Here is a 21,664-nt window from a genome sequence, read left to right as displayed (position 1 = left end):
CATATATCTAGTCTTTACCTCTTTAATACCCTGCACACATTGCAGGACATCAGGCTCTAGAACCCATGTTTGGGGGAAGCCCTCCTGCAACTTAGTTGGGGATCTCAGTCAGAGATCAGAGTCCTGGAACAAGCCCAGTGGTAGATCTGCTCCAAGGGTTTCCTCAGGATGGGCAATCAGGCCCTTCTACTTCAGGGCCCTGGGAGAGGAAATGGGGCCCGAAGAGCCTCCTATAGCAAGCTTCCTGGAGGGGTTGGTGAGGAGGTGACCCCCAATAGATGGAAACAGGTGAGGAGAGTGAGGAGGATTTGGCCTCATAAAAATGATAAATTTCGGGCTTCCCGGGTGGCACAGTGGTTGGGAGTCCGCCTGCCAATGCAGGAGACACGGGTTCAAGCCCTGGTCCGGGAAGATCCCACATGCTGCAGAGCAGCTAAGCCTGTGCGCCACAACTGCTGAGCCTGCACTCCAGAGCCCTCGAGCCACAACTACTGAAGCCCAGGCGCCTAGAGCCCATGCTCTGCAGCAAGAGAAGCCACCGCAGTGCGAAGCCCGCGCACCTCAACGAAGAGGAGCCCCCGTTCGCCACAACTAGAGAAAAGCCTGCGCGCAACAATGAAGACCCAACACAGCCAAAAATAAATAAATAAATAAGTGATAAATGTCAATACATCATGGAAAAAGATCAGTGGCAATATATAGACGGCAAGCAAAGCATCCTGTCCTTTATATGTAAAGAGCATTTACAAATTTGTGGTCCAGTGGTTAAGACTCCACACTCCCAATGCAGGGGGCTCAGGTTCAATCCCTGATCAGGGAACTAGATCCCACATGCTGCAGATAAGCGTTCACATGCCACAACTAAGGAGCCAGCGAACTGCAACTAAGGAGCTCTCGAGCCACAGCTAAGCAGCCCATGTGCCACAACTAAGGAGCCGGTGAGCCGCAACTAAGGAAACTGCCTGCTGCAACTAAGGAACCCGACTGCTGCAACTAAGACCCGGCACAACCAAGTAAATAAAAAAAAAAAAAAGAAAGAAACTGCAAGAAGCCTTGGGCCTAGTGGAGCCTGGGCGGGAATAAGATGTGAGGAGGCTGAAACTGCATGGCGCAATGGAGGAATGCATGTACCATCACCCTGCAGAGCTAGGGGCTCACAGGCTTCTCTCGGGGGAGCCCTTAGCCCTGGGGCCAGAGCCCAGCCTTTGCCTAGGACTTCTGGAGTCAGATCCTGTCCATCCCCAGCTCAGAGCCCTCCCCTGGTTCCATGTCACTCAGGATAAAGGACAGAGTCCTCCCTGTGACCCACAAGGCCCCACACGATCTGCCCCAGTCACCTCCCTGCCCTCATCCCCACTCTTCCTCTCACTCTGCCCTCTGACAGGACGGGCGTGCTTCTGTCTCAGGGCCTGTGCATTAGCTGTTCCTCTGCCTGAACTGCTCTGCTCACATGGCTCCCCCTTCAGATTCCTTCAGATCTAAGCATCACCCTCTCAGTGAGGTCTCCCTGACCACCCTCGTGAAAACTGCCACTGCCCCCCACTACTCTCTATCCCCCTTCCTGCTTTTTCTGTGCATTTATCATTATTTACCATTATACGTTTTACTTATTTATTGTGTTTGCTGTCCGACACCCTGGATAGAATGTCAGCTCCATGAGGGCAGACATCTCTGTGTTGTTCACAGCACGGAGAACAGGTCCTGGCACATGACAGGTGCTCAGTAAATACTGATTGAATGCAGGAAAGGAAGAAGGGAAACAGGGGGAGGGGGAAAAATTTCAAAAGGGAGGAAAATGGCAGCTCCGTGAGCTCCTAAGCTTGTCAGCTGCCCCAGTTGGAAGTTAGGAGTGTTCACACTTCCCGCCTTCCAGGATAAGTCAGTGCCAGGTTGGGAAACTGAGGCATGAGGGACACTGGTTACCGCTCCTTGGGCCATTGGAGACAGGCCTCTGATCGGCACTAAGGGCCGGCCTGGAGGAGAAAGTCACCAGCGCCACCTGCTGGACAATAGTGTCATGACAGCCATGCCCACCCTGCTGAGTTGGGGCTGGTGACGGCCCTCGCTCGGTGGTCAGGAGAGGAGTCGGCCCAGTGGGGCATCCCCAGCAGAAGTTCAGAGTCCACGGAGACACAGTCATAAGCCTCTTTATTCCTGAGGCCCTGTGGACACTCTGCCCAGTCAGTGCTATGCAGGAGGGCAGGGCTGTGCCACCCAAGACCTGTCTTGCTTCACTTTGCCTGTACAGCTGCTCTCCCAACACAGCAGGTTGGGACCCCCACCTCTCGGGGAAGGGAGAGCTGCTCCAGCTCCCTCGGGGCTGCATCCACCCGACATGGGACCTAGGAAGGTAGAAAAGTCGAGGACCTCCCTGACCAGCTCCTGGGCCTGGGTACCCCAGCCTAGGTAGCAAGGCCCAGGGTTCCTGATGAGAGCTGTCTCCATCCCCAGAGGTACATCATCCGGCCAAGCAGGGGTCTCACCACCCAGACATCGTCCACAATCTTCCCATCATGCCAGGGACAAAAAAAAAAGGAGGTAATGAAGGCTGAAAGCCCAGATTCTGGGGCCAAGTGGCCTGAGTTCAAATCCCAGCTCTGCCTCTGATAGGCTGTGTGACCTTGGGTGAGCTATTAGACCTCTCTCGGTGTCCGTTTTCCTCAACTGGAAAGTGAGGATGATAGTAATAGTAACTTCATCATAGATATCGTGAGAATTAAGTGAGATATTTGGAAAAGGCTGAAAAGGGAACCTGGCACAAGGCAAGGACTGGGTAAGTATAGGCTATTATTATTAGAGCACAAACCCTGGAGTCAGACAAAACTCACTTTATATCCCAGGAAAGCCACTCCCTATGTGGCCTTCAGCACATGACCCTACTCTGAGCCTAACTTCCATATTCCATAAAATGGGGAGAACTGAATAGATAACATACACAAGAGCCTGCCTGTGGCATATGGGCTACACAGTAAATAGTAGTTATTTATCATAAAAAGAATATGGTCTTTGGGGTCAGATCTTAGTTCTGCACCCTCTGGCTGTGTGACCCTGGGAAAATTACCTCCCCTTTCTGAGCTGTAAAATGGAAAGAAAATTTGTCGCATGGTATTTTTGTGGTGATTAAAGGGACTAAATATAAGGTATCCAGTTCAGAGTCTGGAACACAACAGGTGTTCAATCAATCATAGTTATTAGCACCTTTATAAAACTACAATGGCAGAAATAAAGAAAGGTGAGCCATGATTATTTGGGTCCGTCTAACCTTAAGCCATCCCTACCGCACACACATCATATTGCTTTCCCTCTACCTGTCTCCCACAACCTACCTTTTTCTTCCCCTGCTTCATGTTGATAAATACCTATAGAATCGACCGTATCTAAGCACTTTATATATAATATAAATATAATATATAATAAGTAATAAATAAATAGTAAATAAATAATATGTATAATATATATAATATAATATATAATAAGTCATTCAACCCCCATTCAACCCTGTGAGGTAGAAATTATTAACATCCCCATTTTTCAGATGGGAAAACTGTGGCTCAAAGTTGCTTGAGGTCATCCAGCTGGTAAATAGCAGAGACAGGATTTGAACCCAGGATTTCCAGCTCTCACGTCCACTTTTGAAACCACTTGGCTCCAGAGCATGCTAGGCCTGGTTACTCAGGCAGGTGATTGGGCCACTGCTCACTGACCTGGTCATCAGACACCTGCTGGATGTGGACATGGGTTCCATTGAGGATGTGTAGCTGTGTATACCCGTACTCTTTGATGCGCAGGGCACTCCAGGGCCGCGGGAAGAGGGTTAAGGGGGTCAGTCGCTCCTCACAACCCTGCCAGAGAGAATCATTTAGACCCAGGGCTGGTGCAGGTGGAGTACCCACTGGGGAGCAGAAAAGACCTGCCAGGCCGGGACCCTGCCACCCCCAAGGAAGACAAAGTCAATTAAGACTTGACCTTGATAATGCTCACAGTTGAGTGTTTTGACCCAACAAGGCTTCCTGGTTCTTTGACTTCTAGAACAGTGCATGGCTGTACAAGACTGTTCACTGCAGCATTTTCTCAAAAAGCCCTGAGCTGGAAGCCAGCCAAACGGCCATCAATGGGGGTCAGTTAAATAAATTATAGGGTAGCCATCACAAAGTGGGGCGGTATAGAAAAATGGCCAAGATGTGTGGTTAAGGGGAAAATGCAATTCACAGAACAGAAGAAATTGGTGGCTCTCAACCCTTGCTGCACAGTAGACCCTCCAAGAAAGCTATTAAAATCATCATTGCCTGGGAGAGAGGAAGTGCTTATCCTTGCAGTAGAAAGCCAGGTAATGTGAGCAGAAAGGAAGAGGGAGCACCACCCTCAAAAACAAAAAAAGAAATCACCATTTTGCAGCCATCATCATAATAACTAACTGAAGCCAGAACCATCAATCGATGGTCAAAGTAGCGGTGAAAATTTGAGGAATATCAGGATATTTGTGTAGTCTCAAAGTATCTCCAGGAGACACTTGTCAATTTTAAAGGGGAAAATCGTAACTATGGTGGAGAAGATGTGTAAACTGAGACTTAAAGGGGCTAAAGAGATACCACGCACCTCCTCATAGGGTGCACTGAAAAGAACACAACATCACTTTTGTCTATTCTTACCAAAAATGTGTAACTTCAATCTAATCACCAGCAAACATCAGACAAATCCAAACTGAGGGATAGTCTACAAAACAACTTTGCTCTTCAAATTTTTTTTTTTTTTTTTTTTTGCGGTACGCGGGCCTCTCACTGCTGTGGCCTCTCCCGTTGCGGAGCACAGGCTCCGGATACGCAGGCTCAGCGGCCATGGCTCACGGGCCCAGCCGCTCCGCGGCATGTGGGATCTTCCTGGACCGGGACACGAACCCGTGTCCCCTGCATCGGCAGGTGGACTCTCAACCACTGCGCCACCAGGGAAGCCACTGGCTCTTCAAATTTTTCAAAGTCATGAAGAATGAAGAAAGAGTGGGGAAATGTTTCTGATTAAAGGAAGGGAGAGAGAGAAGACACGGAAGTAGAATGCATGATCTTAGCCTAGATTCTGGACCAGAAAAAAAATTCTTTAATTTAAAGGACATGGATAGGACAATTGGCTAAATTTGAATGAGATTAGATAATGGTATATTATGAATGTTAACTACTTGAATCTGATTATTATACTGTACTGATGTAAGAGAATGTCCTGTTTTCTTAGGACATACAGATGGAAAGATAAAGGGGCATCATTTCTGCAACATACTCTTCATCGGATCTGAAAGTAATAGTACAATGTAACACACACACACACACACACACACACACTTAGAGAGACAGACAGAGAGACAAAAATAGAGATTGAAACAAGTGTGATTAAATGTTCATGTTTGGGAAATCTTGGTAAAGGGGATATGGAACGTCTTTGTATTATTTTTGCTACTTTTCTGTAAGTCTAAAATAATTTCAAAATTTAAAATGAAAGAAAAAAGCTAATCTGCACTGATTAAGGTCAGAATAGTGATCACCTACAGCTCTGAGGAGCCACCTGTACTGATAACATTCTATTTCCTGCTGCAGGTGGCGGCTGCACAGGGGTGGCAATGCCAGGGCCGAGCCCTCAGAGATTCTGGTGTTTGTTCTGGGGTTGGGCCCAGGCACTGGAGTTTTAAAACCTCCCCAGGTAATTCTAACGTGCACCAAGGCTGAGAACTGCTAGGGTATGAAGCATGATCCAAGCTGTTTTTAAAAAGTGGGTGATGCCGTAACACATCTCTATTGAGACAATGATTCATTTGCATACATGGAAAATATTCTCAAATGCCACCCGAGATGTAACCATTGAGAGTGGGACTAAGAAGGGTGTGGAGAGTTTTACCTCCTGCCCTCTGTTCTGTTTCAATTTTTATCATGAGAGGTTCTTACTTTGATCTCACTAATTTGTAAGAAACAGCTTAAAAAATAAGCCCTTGCTTCTTGTGGAAGTGACTGATTCCAAGGCTCGGCGGGTGGGGGTAGGGGGACAGAAGATGATCCTGGAGCACCCTGTCAAAAAGTAAGAGAGAGCCCACAAAACGACAGGGACAGGGCTTCCCTGGTGGCGCAGTGGTTGAGAGTCCTCCTGCCGATGCAGGGGACACGGGTTCGTGCCCCGGTCCGGGAAGATCCCACATGCCGCGGAGCGGCTGGGCCCGTGAGCCATGGCCGCTGAGCCTGCGCGTCTGGAGCCTGTGCTCCGCAACGGGAGAGGCCACAGCAGGGAGAGGCCCGCGTACAGCAAAAAAAAAAAAAAATGACAGGGACACATCGAAAGGACACAGGGCTTGATCTGAAGAGTTCCCAGTGGCCAAAGTTAGAGCAATCTAGGCAGCAGCATAAACAGCAGGAGTATTGGATTAGAACCCACGGGAGAAGATAATTACCCATGAGTCCATACTAGTATAAATCCATAACTAACTAACCAAATAAATGGGGCAGAAGGGACAACTCTTCCTCATACGAGGAGGAATGAGGGAAATAGAAGATCCCCAGTAGAACACCCCAGTAATCACTGTAACAGACAAGACCCACTGATGGGTTCAAAAATTAGCAGGTGAAAGTTGGAGGAGAAACAGGACATTTGCAGGGTCTAAAAGCATCTCCCCCAAGATGTTTATCAACTAAAAAGGGAAATACAACAACTTTACAGAGGAAGAACCCAGCAGACACTTCCTTAAACAGGTGATTCAGAGAAATCCCTCCAGGAATGAGACACAGTGAGGACAGGGACCCCCCCCCCCGGTATGACCCGCTGAGAAGGATAGACCATCATTTGTGACTGTGTGGCCCCAAATGTATAACCTGAATCTTGGCAGGAGAAAATATCAGACAAACCCAGATCCAGGGGCATTCTGAAAAAAACAACTGGCCTGAATGAAAGACAAGGGAAGATGGAGGAACCATCACAGTTTGGAGGAGACTAAGGAGACACAATAACTAAATACATTGTGGGATCCTGAAACAGAAAAATGTCATTAGTGGGAAAGCTGGTGCAATGTGAATAAAGTCTGGAGTTCAGTTACAATGATAATAATAAGCCCTCTGCCCTGGATCCATCCAATAGACCTGGGCAAGCACCCCCTGCCCCCACCACTTACTGATCCTGTGATTCTGAAAGAGTATTTTACTGTCTGAGCCTCTGTTTCCACATCTGTGCAATGGGCATGCTATTGATACTAGGTGTATCTAACCACCTAAGAGATAGCAGCTGTATAAAGGATGAGGCACCCAGGCTGGTACAAGTGCAGCCCTCAATAGATCAGAGGCCAAAGCAGCACCCCCCTTCCCCCCAACCCTGCTCACGGCAGATCCGGTGATGATGTGGACGGGGCCTCGAGGGTGGGTGTAGGGCATCTCTCAGCTGCCATTAAATATCTGGAGAAGGGACAAAGGGGAGGGGCCTGTCATACCCAGCCAGGCCCCGGGGTTCTGACATTGAGGGGGCGGTCCACTGACACCAGCCACATGGGTCTCAGCCCACCCCAGGCCTCACATGGTAGTTGTAAATTGGCCACAGGCGTTCATAGGAGCGTTCGTGAGCTCACAGCTGCAGGTCCGCCCCGATACAAAGCAAGAGGGGGGTCAGGTCCCTGAATCCAGGAGAGATGGGAGGTGGGGACTGGGGCTGGGGAGTCCCCTGGGGTCACTCACCGTATTTATAGAAAAGATCCTCCAACTCGTACAACTTGCTGAGGAGGCCTTTGCGAACCTGGGCCGGATGAGCAAGGAGGTGAGGGGTGACTCGGGCCAACCCCCCCACCTGGATTTCAGCACCTTTTCCCCAGGGAGGGGGTCCTCACCTTGCTTTCATGCCAGGTGCAGTCATCCATATCAGCACTAGAACAGTATATGGGCCAGTGACCCGTGGTAATGATCCACGGCGGGGCTGCCGGGTTCTTATTCGCTTTCTGCAGAGAAGGGCGTAGTGTGAGGGGCAGGGGTTGCAGGAGCGGGAGGAGAGGCAGGTCCAAGGGGGACATCCACAGGTTACCTGGAGGTTGCTCTCCAGCCAGCGAACTGTCTCTCTACCAGGTGGCGCCGTAATGGAGAAAGAAATGTACCTCAGTGGAGAAGGAAATGATGTGTGCCAGGCCCAGATCCCAGCTGGAAGGGTCAAAGGGCAGGGGTCAAATTTGGGGTCTCTCCTGCATCTCCCATCCTTCAGGGGAGGGAGGCCAGTCCCCCAGCTCCCCCAGGTTACCTGTACTGCTGAAGCGAGCTTTATAACTGGAGAAGTTGCTGGATAAAAGGAAGTAAAACGGTGGGGGGAGGGTCTGGGTGCCCCCGCCCAGCCCCACCTCCCACTGCCAGGCCAGGCCCGGCTCCCAGCCCAGCCCTCATCTCCTTTCCTTTCACTTCCACAAATGAGCTGATGCAGCACGAGAGACTAAGGTGAAACACTAGGAAGGACTGTTTTCTTCGGCCAGGCCCCCGAAGCCCTCAGGCCTCACTAGAGTTCGTTGTGATTCCCAGGACACGTCACGTATGGCAGGCTGGCGGCCATAAGTTCAGTGAGATTCATGAACTTGTCCCTGACGTGAGCGTTGTCCTGATCCATGTTGTAGGCAAAGACTCCTGGGGGGTGGAGGAGAGAATGAGGACCCAGACCTGGCTCTGCTTTCTCCAGATTTGAGAGACCTGGTTGGTCACGTGCAGGCTGTGCAAGTCCTGGTTGCCCACACCGTGAGGCATCCTGGTTCTCTGATCCCTACCTCACACCCACCCTCATGTGCGCTTGGAACCATTTCCTGAGCCTCTGGTCCCTGAGGACCCCTGCAGGACCTTGCCAGTCTCCTGTGCTCTGAGCACACCAGCCGCCATCTTACCCCTTCTCAGAGTAATAACAACGTTAAGACTGACATAGTCTGGGAACTTCCCTGGCGGTCCAGTGGTTTAAGACTCGGCGCTTCCACTGCAGGGGGCACAAGTTCGATACCTGGTCAGGGAACTAAGATCCCACATGCTGCTTGGAGGGGCCAAAATAAACAAATAAAAAAATATACAAGGGTGAATTAAAAAAAAAAAAAAAAAAGACTGACAGATTCTAGTCAGGTACTGGTTTTGTACCAGGCACATTTTCAGATGCTTTACATGCTCGATCACCTGAATCTTCAAAACACCCTCTGAGGTGGATGTTATTATCATCCCCGTTTCAGATGGGGAAACTGAGGCCCAGAGGGGTTAAGTACTCATTTAAGGTCACAGAGCTGGTTAATGGGGATCCAGGAATCGAACCCTGGGAGCCTGATTCCAGAGTCTACTACAGCTTTGAACTATATCGGCCCCAATCTCCATCTCCCATCTGGTTCCCGTCCTCTCAAATCACAACAGAAATGATCATGACAACAGACACTTATGTAGCACTTACAACAGGACAGGCAATATCGACTTATTTAGTCATCACAAGAGCCCTATGAATTCTAACCTAGTCTTAGCTCTTATAACAATAACACAGAGGAGAAAACGAACGCACATAGCTCGAAGCGTCAAGACTGATTTTAACCTGGGCAGCCTGGTTGACCACAGCACTGTCTCTGTGGCCAGTCTCATCCCCCATCCTGCAGAGCCACACTAGCCCCGGCCCAGGTCCCCTCTGTGGTCCTGGCGTTGCCTCCCACCCAAGCTCCCCCTCCCCGACCCCAAACCTCCAGGCACACCCTGGCCGATGCCTCACCCACGTGAAGAACAGCGTTGTACCTGCCCTGCTGGGTGTCCCTGCACAGTCGGGGTAGGGCCCTAGGATTGTCAGTCCCTATGTCCCCAAACACAGCCAGACAGGAGCTCCAGTGGGGCCCATTCTTCAGGGCCCTGAAGAGGAACCGACGGCTCCAGCCCTGAGTACCGCCTCAGCGGTAAACTGAGGGGAAAGGCAAAGGTCACAGTCAGCTGGGGGGTGGGGTGGGGGGCGCCCCAGGATGTCTCCTTCACCCCCATCCGTCTTCAGCTGGTGCGGGGATTGAATGGGTCTGCCCTATGCCCCTTCTGTCCACCTCACCCCAGGTCCCCAGCCTTTCATTTTCATCCCAGGGTCTTATACAATAGGCTTGCAGATAAGCAGAAGAGGTACCAGCCCGCCTGAGTCACCTGTCAATAGCAGCTTCTAGCCCACGTGCCACTCCTCTTCCCATTCCCCCCTCAACACCTGGGCCCAGGGCCCCTCTCACCATACTGGACCCTGGGCAGCAGCCCCTGCAGTATGACTCGGTCGGTGTATGTAGAGCTTCTGCCAGAGAATGCCCCCATCCACAAAGGGGCTGAAGGTGCCCTGAGCTCGGAGGGGCCCCCATAGCTGCAGCCCAAACAACTACACTTCCGAGGGGGTTGGGACCCATGTGGTCCAAGTTACAGACATGCAGCCTGTCTCACCTGGTGAAAAAGGAAATGGGGGTCGGGCAGTGAGGCCTGGGCAGGGGTGGGGAGGGATGTGCGGAGAGTGAGGGGCACTAACAAGAGACTGAGGGGCTCTTGAACATTTAGTAGTTAAGATCACAAGTTCTGGAACTTTCCAAGTTCAATCCCTGCTCCACCATTTCCAAGCTGTGCTTTCCTTGGGAAAGTCACTTCACTTCTCTGAGCCTCAGTTTCCTTCTCAATAAAATGGAATAATAATAGTATCTTCCCTATAGGGTTCTGTGAGGCTTAGATGAATAAATAAAAGTAAAGTAATAGGTATAACTGATTCACCTTGTTATAAAGCAGAAACTAACACACCACTGTAAAGCAATTATACTCCAATAAAGATGTAAAAAAATTTAAAAAAAGTAAAGTACTTGAAACAGTGCCTAGTACAGTCAGGGTTACATGAGTGAATGAATATTATGATTAATATCGTTACTGGGTGCAGGCCTGGTCCACATATTTTACACATGACATAGTTTAGGGGCTGTAAACTCAGATGTCTAGAGTCCAGCTAGGTAATATACATGTGGACAAGGGCCAGCTGTAAGGAGTAAGTCAGCAGGGAGACGTGGAGTATGTTGCAAAGCGTAGAGCCTGCCCTGCCTCCGAGAGGAGCCATCGTTCAGCTCTGGGGATGGCTGCTGTGAATGAAGCAGGCCCGGTACCACTCAATCTGTCAACTTCTAGAGCAAATCCTTATACGGTGTTTGTTTTGTTTTGTTTTTTGTGGTACGCGGGCCTCTCACTGTTGTGGCCTCTCCTATTGCGGATCACAGGCTCCAGACGCACAGGCTCAGCGGCCATGGCGCACGGGCCCAGCCGCTCCGTGGCATGTGGGATCTTCCCGGACTGGGGCACGAACCCGTGTCCCCTGCATCGGCAGGCGGACTCTCAACCACCGCGCCACCAGGGAAGCCCTATACGGTGTTTTTTATAGCCCCAAAGCATGTAAGAGTAGATATACAAACTTCTAAGTGATAGCTCCTAATTCTTAAATGTCAGCAACCAAATCAAGGTTTTAAAAATACCATGTGGTATAGGATGACGTTAAGAGCATGAGCGGGCTTCCCTGGTGGCGCAGTGGTTAAGAATCTGCCTGCCAATGCAGGGGACATGGGTTCGATCCCGGGTCCCGGAAGATGCCACAGGCCGTGGAGCAACTAAGCCCGTGCGCCACAACTACTGAGCTTGCGCTCTAGAGCCCGCGAGCCACAACTACTGAGCCCACGTGCCTCAACTACTGAAGCCCGCGCACCTAGAGCCTGGGCTCCACAGCAAGAGAAGCCACCGCAATGAGAAGCCCGCGCACCGCAACCAAGAGTAGCCACCGTTTGCCAAAACTAGAGAAAGCTTGCGTGCAGCAATGAAGACCCAATGCAGCCAAAAATAAATAAATAAATTTATTTTTTAAAAAAAGAGCCTGAGATCTTCCTCCTACAACATGCGTACAAGAACGCAGGTGCACAGGGTATTCATTGCAGCACTGTTTGTAATTGCAAAATATCGGAAACCACGGAAATGCCCATACATAAGAGAATGACTGAATAAACTAAGTAACATTCATACCATGGAGCACTTCGCAGCTGTCAAAAAGAAAGAGGACAAGTTCTAGGAACTGGTGAATGACGCCCAGGACATAATGTTAAAAGAAGCAAAGTACACAAGAGTATCTACAGTCAGCTACTCCTCACGTAAGAGGATATAAGAAAATACACAAGTACCTGCTTATTTATTTGTACATAAGAAATACAGGAAGAATACACCAGAAAGTTAAGAGATGGATTACATGGGATGGATGGGGGACAGGTAGAGAAAAGGGGGAATGGGAATGGAGTAGGTAGTCGGGATGCAGAGGGAGGACACTTCTCTGAGTCTGTCTTTTTCTTATAATCCTGAGTCCTAGAGCTATAGTCCTGTTTCACAGTTCCTCCACACACCCCAAAAAATTAACTAACAAACAATTAAAGCCACCCAGGTTGTGGGGAAAGCCAATATGGAACATAAACACTAACAAATGGCTGTAATTATATTAAAAAACAAATAACCACACTGGAGTGTTGGGGAAGAAAAGTCTCAGTGAGCATTAGTGCTTTGACTGGACAGTAAGACTACAGAGAAAAAGACTGCACATATATGCCATCATCTAGTAATTGTTCCTCACAGGGATACAGGCAAACAATTCTGAAACCACTTTATGCTTATTCTAGCACTGAACGAATAAATAAGTCTATTGTAGATAGGGGGAGCTTGGTTTCTCAATGGTGGAGAAAGAAGTTACAAATAAGGAAAGAAGGCTAAAATAAACCCTTGATGGTGGACTGAAATCAGATGTATCAGTATAATCTCATGGTATTTTATACATAAATATACATATATATACATTCATATATATACAGAAATATAGGTGTGTACAGATGCATATCCACATACCCACATATATTGTCAAGCTCTGTTTGTGAGCAAGCCTAGGAGCAGCGATGCCTCAGTAGCAGTGAGCACACCTAGTGCTCAGATCTTAGTTTCTAAATGCCCATTCTCCCATCAAAGGAACCAGGGCTCCTTGGAGAAGTAGTTGATTCCAGAGATCGGGTAGGAAATACACAAGATGAGTCTGGAATAATTGGTGGTGCCAGAAGGTGAGGCAGTGCCCAAGACATGATGGGAGTGGAGCTGTGGAAAGAACACAGAAGCCAAGCTGGAGGATTTCCAAAAGACCAAGTCAGAGACAATTTGAGCCACAAAGTAAATAGCATTAGGACTGAGTTTAACTCGTGGGATAAAATAAATATCCGAGAGTCCATACCAAATAAATAAATAATCAAAACAAACAAGTAGAGGGGAGGAGGGATAGCCCTTCCTTATAGTAAAATTTCAATTAGACAGAGAGAGGGAATTAGAAAGTTACAAAATCACAATTAGGCACACACCATGCTAATAATTGTTGCAGACAAGATCCACCAATGAATGCTAAAATTAGTGCACAAGGGCTTCCCTGGTGGCGCAGTGGTTGAGAGTCCGCCTGCCGATGCAGGGGACACGGGTTCGTGCCCCGGTCCGGGAAGATCCCACATGCCGCGGAGCGGCTGGGCCCGTGAGCCATGGCCGCTGAGCCTGCGCATCCAGAGCCTGTGGTCCGCAATGGGAGAGGCCACAACAAAGAGAGGCCTGCGTACCAAAAAAAAAAAAAAAAAAGATATAAATCAATGCCTCTCCTCACTATATTCCCTCTCTTTTTTAAAGTGTAGTTATTTTTCATGAAAAATGTCATCTACCTTACTAATGAATGGGTTTATCTTTGCTCATTTTTAATGATTGAATCAATATTTTTAAATGCCTCCATTTTAGTTTCTGTTATGGCAACTATTATGGTTATAACTCACGTAAACCGAAGCTCTCTAAGGTTCTTATAATTTTTTTAGCTGTGCCAAAGCGTCCTGAGACAAAAACGTGTGAGAACCACTGCCACACGCCAAGTTCCCTTTTGCTGCTTCACAGGTGATATTTCACTTAATTGTCACTGTGAGGTCACACTAATATTACCCCATTGTCCAGATGAGGAGGCTGAGGCCAGAGAGGCTAAGTCACTTGTCCAAGTTCACACGGCAGGTAAGCAGCAAAGCTGGGGTTAAAACCCAGGAAGTCTGGGTGCAGGGGGTCCAGAGTCCAAGGTCCTACTACATCCTTGCACCTCCACCCTAAGATCAAGGACCAGGAGGGAGCTTTGCGGGAACGCAATGAGCACTCACACAATGAGCAAGGACAACAGCAGCCCCCTTAGGAGAGCGCTTACTATAGGCTGGGCTCCAGAATCATTTCCCACACAGCCAGATGCGCCGCTGCTTAAAATCCCCATTTAACAGAGGTGGACAGATGAGGCTCAGGAAGAACCAGCAGCCTAGACTCCCGTAGCAATCAGTGTGGGATTCCTGAGCCTCACTGGGAAATGCCCAGGGAGAGGTCGCAGACACTTACCTGGGTAGGACAGGTGGACTTGCTCAGGGGCAACGCTGGGAGCCTTTGGGGACCCCTGGACTCCCAGGGAGAAAAAGAGGAGCAGACAGCAGCAGGACCAGCAGGGACGAGGGAGCACATGGTAGAGGGAAGGTGGGGAGCAGAAAGGGGAAGGGGAAGCGTCTGAAGTGTATGAGATCCCATCAGAACAGCAGGAGCGGCTGGGGAGGATGGGGAAAGAAGGGGCATCAGGCAGAGTCACACGGAGGGAGGGAGGGCGGCAGGGAGGTCTTCACGGGGACGGTTATCCAGAAGCCGGAGAAAAAACAAAAACAGTCATCACCACTGAGAGGCAAATGCCCTCTGAGCCTCGCTGGCTGCTAAGCACTTTACATAGATTAACTCATGGGAGCCGGACGACATTCCTCTGTGTGGTGGCCACTGTGATCATCAGCCCCATATCACAGATGAGGAAGCTGAGCAACGGAGTGATTCAGTTGCATGGCTCAGCTGTGATGGAGCGGGGATTGGAACGCAGGGGTCCTGGCTCCAGAGCCCTTGCTCTTATCCACCGCTCACTCTCAATGCAAGAGGCTTGGGAGTGGGGCTGGGGGGGTCTCAGTGTAGGAAGTTGCCTTTGGCAACCCCATCCCCAGCATTCCACCCTGCCCTCAGAGACCTCATCACCCTCTACTCCATCCTCCAACCTTCCATTTCCATCGTAGTAACCCCAATCCCCCAACTCCATCCCCAGATCGCCCAAGAATTCCATCCCACGTGGAGCAGCCCCGTCCTCCTTGCCCCCTACCCAGCATCCCATTCTGCCTTTAGTGACCGCAATTCCTCCCCATCTCCACCTGTCTCCCCTGGCCCTGCAGCTGTATACCCACCCTCCTTCTCCCCAGCCCTCCCCCTCCCGCTCCAGTTCGGTCTCCAGCTCATCGAAGACCTGCCTGTCTGCCTGCTGGGGCAGAGTCAGGCCGGACCGTCAATCTGGGGGCCGGGAGCTGGGGCTGGAGGTTCCCTCCAGGTCCCTGGATCACCCTCTGGGGCGCCAACTCCCAGCATGCGCATCTCGGGGCACCAGTGGGACAGCGGTATTTTATGAGTCTGTAGGCGCTGAGACATCCCGCCGCCCACAGCTATCCCAGCCCCGGAAGAGCCTGCCTTCTCCAGGTGACGGCCTCCCCAAACAGCTGGGGCCCCGGGTTCCACAGGTCCAGCCGGTCTTGGGCGGCCCATGCCCGCGCGCCCACCTCCCCACCCCACCCCCCGCTTCCCCGGGCTGGGCGGGGGACCGAGGTAAATTTGATAAGCTGCTGCCACCACCTCCAAGCCGGCCTCCAGGTGAGCGCCGGGACAGGAGGTCTATGCTCGTTCCCCAGGAGCCCCATCCCGCAGCTACGGAGCCCCCAGGGCACTGACACCGGCCCCCAGCTCTGGCCCTGCCGGATCCCGAGGTACCCAGGTGTGCTGGCACCTGCGCCTGCGACCGAGGTGGGTGTGGGGAGATTCTCCCATCCCTTCCCGCGGCGCCTGCTTTGTATTCTTGGTAGTTCCTTCCGCCTTCCTCACTCTGCAAGCTTAGTCCACGCCGGTTCCTCCTCAGGCCCCCGGGAATGCTGAAAACAGAAAATCAAAGTCCACCGAATGACAGTGCTGCTTCCGAGTTGTGCGCCCTAGGCCGGTTACTCGACCTCGCTGGGCCTTGGTTTCTTCACCTGTGAAATGAGGGTGATAATAGTATGGACACTAGGGGCTACTGTGAGGATTAAACCAGTTGACACATGAAATTTCACGCTGAGAACAGGGACTGGCCCAGAGTAAGGGCTGGATAAGAATCAGCTGTTATTTTTATTATTATTAATGCATGAGTTCCAGAAATTGCCCTGGGGTCTAGGTGGGAGCAAGTGAGAATTTTCTCTGTAAACCTTTGTGAGCTGTTTGAAGGTTGTGAGTGGCTTGCTGCAAAAATACCCTTGGGTATTTTCCCAGAGCAGCAGGAAAAGTCAGAGGGTCCAGGTTTTAGTTGTTTCGTCTTCCTGTCTGCAGATAAAATGACTCCATGATTTGGCTTTGTCAGTTCACGTATAGCAGTGTCTGCAGATTGGGGACACTGATTCCATAGACGGACACTGAGGGTGTAGGGATGGTTCAAGATGGGCTTTTGCACTGTTTGGACTTTTTTCCCCACCTTCTGGAGTCTCCTTTACAGCTTAAAATGTAAGAAAAAGCAACTCTCTTGGCTATACTCAAATACCCTCAAGACCCTGCTCACCCTCAGCAATTTTAACTTCCCCTTAGTTCTAGTTTTTCTGGTGGTCTTCCAGGAGCTGTGGTTTCGAACATTTTTTTTGCTAAAGTCACCTGTGGCAGGCTGGTGAAGCCCTTCTCCAAATCATGTTTTTACATGCATTAAAAAGAAAAAAAAAAACACAGGATACAAAGGAAACGGATGCTATTGCATTACAGATACACGATTTTTTTTGGATATGTAATACAGTAATATATGTACTTCTTTATCAGTGCATTAAACTTCAAGATCTAGGGACAGGTCCAAAAATTATAGTAATTTAGAAATTTTGTTGAGTGTATAGACGATGTTTGAGAGTCTTGTGACGACTACAATGGGGTTGGAAAACAGCTGTTAATTTCTTCTCTTGACAAAGCCAGAAATCTGCTAACTGTCCTGTGGTTGGCCCTTCCAACACTCGCCCCCGCCCCCCATGGCAGAAGGACCCGGTAAATTTCAATTACAGCAACAGTTCATAAACATTACCCTCGTAAAAATGTTTGAGGACCCCAAAGAGCTTTGGTATGTGTGGGTTATATCTTTTAATACTTACCATGTAAGAAAGTAAATACACATGGCCCTCCCCTACTCTCGGGACAGCCATAGAATCATTTCTAGTTTCTCTTTTTAGATACCTTTGTGTTTTGAGACATATACTCCCATTTCCCTATTTCTTATTCCCTCCTTGGAGAGAAGAATCTTGTGTGGTGAACAGAGCATCTACTCTGGGGCCAGATGGCCTGCATTTAGATCTAGCTCAAGCATTGACCAGCTTAGGGAAATTATTGAGCCTCACTGTGCCTCAGTTTCTCCATCTGTTAAATGGGGATATTAATAGTAACTGTCTTAAAGGGTTGTTGTGAGGATTAAACCAGGTAATAGATATAAACCACTTAGAACAGTGCCCAGCACAGAGCAAGTGCCGCACACATCCCTTCCAATTACTGTTATACCCTAGACCTCCAGTCTGCCCAGTTTGTAAGATAAGGCTATGATGAACCTACTTTCCAAGTCATTTTTGACTATTTAAACTTTTTTTATTATGAAATATGACACACATATAGAAAAGTACCTGAAACATAAATGTTCCACTTAATGAATCATGACAAACACACTTGTGTACCCACCACCCAGGTGAGGAAACAATCTTCCCAGGTTTCCACAAACTCCCTCCTGCCTCCTATGGAAGCAAGGACATGGTCAGGGTTGAAAGACTCTAGGAATGTAGGGATTCTGGCCTAAAGGGTGTAAGAAAGAGCTGGTCAGAAGACAAGTTCTACGTCCACCCTATTAATCCCACACATGATCCTTTAACACAAGCAGAGAAATTCCCGCTCACACTTTCTTGCATTCTCTGGTTAAGAACTGCGTTTGTGGTCATGATCAACGAAGCCCAGTCAAACCTTTAAGAGTCACCAGAAGCTGGTGGTCACGATGGCCCAATGGATGAGGCAGTGTCATGAGTACCAGTGTCAGCAGAGCTAAAAAAAATGGCCTTTGAGATCAGCAGAGGCAAGAACAGTGAGTAGTAACAGCATCACTGCCTCTTTTGGGTGATGATGAGGGCTATTAAATTAGCCAGACATGACACATCTGGCAATAGGTACTTGGACATCCCAAAGAATCTCACTGGCAGGGGTTGAAAGATAAGCAAATACCCAAGTACCTCTTCTCTACCTATTATTCTAAATCTTTTTTTTTTTTTTTTTTGCGGTACGCGGGCCTCTCAGTGCTGTGGCCTCTCCCGTTGCGGAGCACAGGCTCCGGACGTGCAGGCTCAGCGGCCATGGCTCACGGGCCCAGCCGCTCCGCCGCATGTGGGATCCTCCCAGACTGGGGCACGAACTCGTGTCCCCTGCATCGGCAGGCGGACTCTCAACCACTGCGCCACCAGAGAAGTCCTGTAAGCATTTGCTTTTAAGTCCGTTAAACAGAGCTCTTCTACAAATTAATTTTGATAACACCGTCTGGAGGTAGAGACATAGCATATTTATAACATACATTCAGACACAGATACATCCAGACAGACACAGAGACCTCATAATTTTCCTGCTTGAACTTTAAAAGCCTCTTTCCCTTTTTTCCCTTCCTTTCAGTTTTAAGTTCTACTAACTGAGCTAAGGCTGTATTCTCAGATGATGTGGGCTGTGTTTACATTTCAAGGATGTAATAAACATCATAACTTCAAGCTTTCTCCTAGGAATACGTTTTTTTTTTTTAACTGGCTCCACCTCACGGCATGCAGGGTCTTCGAACCTATGCCCCCAAGCAGTGGGAGCGTGGAGTCTTAACCACTGGACCAACAGGGAAGTCTCTCCTAGGAATACTTTTATTCTCTTGGGGTCAGAACTTTGAAAAGGTGTTTTTTCAAGCTGACTTTCTCTAAAATGTGAAAAGAGCTCCCTCCTGGCCATTTAAGAGTTAAGATAAGTGCTTTCGAGCATTGGCTTTGTTCCAATTGTACATGAAACCAGGCAGAGTTCCTGCGAGTGGCTGCCCATCCAGGAAATGTTTGACCTTTGAGGCATGGTTTCCCATTATTAACTTGGCAGCCTAATTCAGATATGATCTGAACACCTTTCTGAGGGCAGTTGTGATGGAGTGAATGCGTGCTGCTTCTGAGTCTAGTTCACCAGGGGAGTTCTATCCTTGGGTTGGTTCCACTCTCTTACGTGTCTCAGTTTCTCCCTCCAGTGGTCTAAAACTGCCAGGGGTGCTCGGGTCACTAGATGATCAGCCTTTATTATGCCCCAATGACAAGCAGAATTTACTTAATGATTGTAGTGGGATCCTCTGTGAGACTGCTACAGGTCACGAGGATTGATCCTCAGACACTTCCCCTAGGTTCTCAGTCACCTCAGACCACCTCGTAGCCAGAAGGAGCAGTTGTCCCTTTTCCTTCAGAGCTGTGCAGGCTCAGTCTCTCAGTACACGAGCAAACAGTTTGTTCAGACCATATAACATAATCTTCCCAATTTAAGCCAAATTTTAAAAAAGGACAAGACAACCCAATTCGCTCCAGATTTCCCCCTAGGTCCTTGCCTAGGAAATGTACCTGAACCCCTTCAGGACTCCAAGTCCCAAGAAAAAGAGATGGAGTAAAATTCAGGACAGCATTTAAGCAATGATGTCCAGATATCAGGAGAACTTGGAGAAGCACCTGAGGAATACCAAGAAGCTGGTGGGGCTCAAAGTTTCAGGGTGGGGGGCTCCAGGTGTCCTTTGGTGGGTGTCTCTGATATCCTGCAGACTACGCCAAGAAAATGTCGATGAAAATTCAATAAACTCTCAAGTTAAAAAAGAAAAAAAAAAGGGAATTTTCTTCAAGCCAAACAGGGTTATAATGCTGGAAGCAGATTCTCAGAAAGCTCTGAGAACTATTCTGCCTGTTAGAAGTCGAAGGTACAGTCATACATTTTCTAGACAAAGGATTGTACAACAAAATGACATATGCTATTTTACATAAAGTTCACCAAGGATTACCTAGTCCAGGTAAGAATATACAAAACGAGCAGCAAGTCACCATGACCCCCACAGAGCTGGGAAAGAATTCTATTCTTCAGGAAGGTACATTGCAAACGTCAGAAGAAAGGGGAAAGAATGATCTTTACAACTGAGCAGGCACTGCCATCTTTGAGGAGCTCTGGTTGATTGCATAATGCAGGCACACGTTGCATTAGGGAGGGACAGAGGAGGCCCAAAAAAGCACACGGAGAGAATTTTATTTTTAATTTTCTCTCGTCCTGCCTCAAAATATACATTTTATGTCATCACACCACAATCTCACTAACATGGATTTATTGTGATTGTTACTCTTTTCTTCTTGGGGTTTTACTGTTTGTTTAGCCATATGGCTTATCACAGGACACTAAGTACAGTTCTCTGGGCTATACAGTAGGACTTTGTTGTTTACCCATTCTAGATAAAATAGTTTGCATTTGCTAATCCCAAACTCCCAATCCTTCCCTCCCCCAACCCCCTCCCCCTTGGCAACCACAAGTCTGATCTCTACATCTGTGAGTCAGTTTCTACTTCGTAGATAAGTTCATTTGTGTCATATTTTAGATTCCATATATAACTGATATCATATGGTATTTATCTTTCTCTTTCTGACTTATTTCACTTAGTATGATAATCTCTAGGTCCATCCATGTTGCTGTAAATGGCATTATTTCATTCTTTTTTTATGGCTGAGTAGTATTCCATTGTATATACGTACCACATCTTTATCCTTTATCCGTCCATCTGTGGATGGACATTTAGGTTGGTTCCATGTCTTGGCTATTGTAAATAGTGCTGCAGTGAACATTGGGGTGTATGTATCTTTTGGAATTATAGTTTTCTCTGGATATATGCCCAGCAGTGGGATTGCTGGATCATATGGCAACTCTATTTTTAGTTTTTGAGGAACCTTCGTAATGTTTTCCATATTGGCTGCACCAATTTACATTCTGCAGCATGGCCAAAAAAAAAAAAAAAAAAAAGTACAGCTATGGGCAGCAGGGTGTGGTTTCTAAGATTTGCTGCAAATTGCCTGGAGCAGCAAGTGGGTGGGAGAAGAGATGAAACCAGATTGGTCAGGAGTTAACTGCTGGAGCTCCTTACACTATTCCACTTTGGGATATGTTGGAAAACCTCAATAGCAATAATTTTAATGACAGTGTATGTGTCAAAAAGAAATTTGGCCCATATAATAGTCAATCCATCTCTCAGAATCCAGGATCTCCCCACCTAGATTGCTTATGGACCTTTTCCCCTTGCTTGCTCTGTTTCCCATAGCACTGACCACCTACACTACACACTGCACAATTTCCATGTCACGTCCACTGCTCATCATGGCCCATGTGAATTACAGTCCGATTTAATGTTTATTCCATAATAAAACTCTTTGAATCTTTTCTACAATTGTGAAGAGGATGTTGGGGGTTGGCAGATTTTATTTTTAATGATTTCCCCAACACTATATAACTTGCTTATTCTA

The 21,664-nt window shown here is 48.4% G+C and overlaps 1 protein-coding gene across 1 annotated transcript; it reads right to left on the bottom strand.

Annotated features, from left to right (window-relative positions):
- Positions 1-2,402: 2,402 nt before the first annotated feature.
- On the bottom strand, positions 2,403-15,518 carry ACP7 (acid phosphatase 7, tartrate resistant (putative); the record flags this gene model as incomplete). Its single annotated transcript, XM_081216033.1, is given in 21 exon segments — positions 2,403-2,513; positions 3,705-3,842; positions 7,344-7,397; positions 7,401-7,415; positions 7,534-7,581; positions 7,585-7,630; positions 7,688-7,749; positions 7,841-7,948; positions 8,032-8,054; positions 8,057-8,077; positions 8,080-8,144; positions 8,217-8,279; positions 8,492-8,615; positions 9,715-9,886; positions 9,890-9,897; positions 10,205-10,247; positions 10,249-10,344; positions 10,348-10,406; positions 14,412-14,611; positions 15,281-15,351; positions 15,450-15,518. Coding segments are annotated over 21 exon segments (1,596 nt in total).
- Positions 15,519-21,664: the final 6,146 nt, after the last annotated feature.

This window comes from Mesoplodon bidens, assembly GCF_964165515.1.
Source record: "Mesoplodon bidens genome assembly, chromosome: 18".
NCBI lineage: Eukaryota > Metazoa > Chordata > Mammalia > Artiodactyla > Ziphiidae > Mesoplodon > Mesoplodon bidens.
The sequence above is the reverse complement of the archived record's forward strand: the minus strand, read 5'-3'. Positions and strand labels throughout refer to the sequence as shown.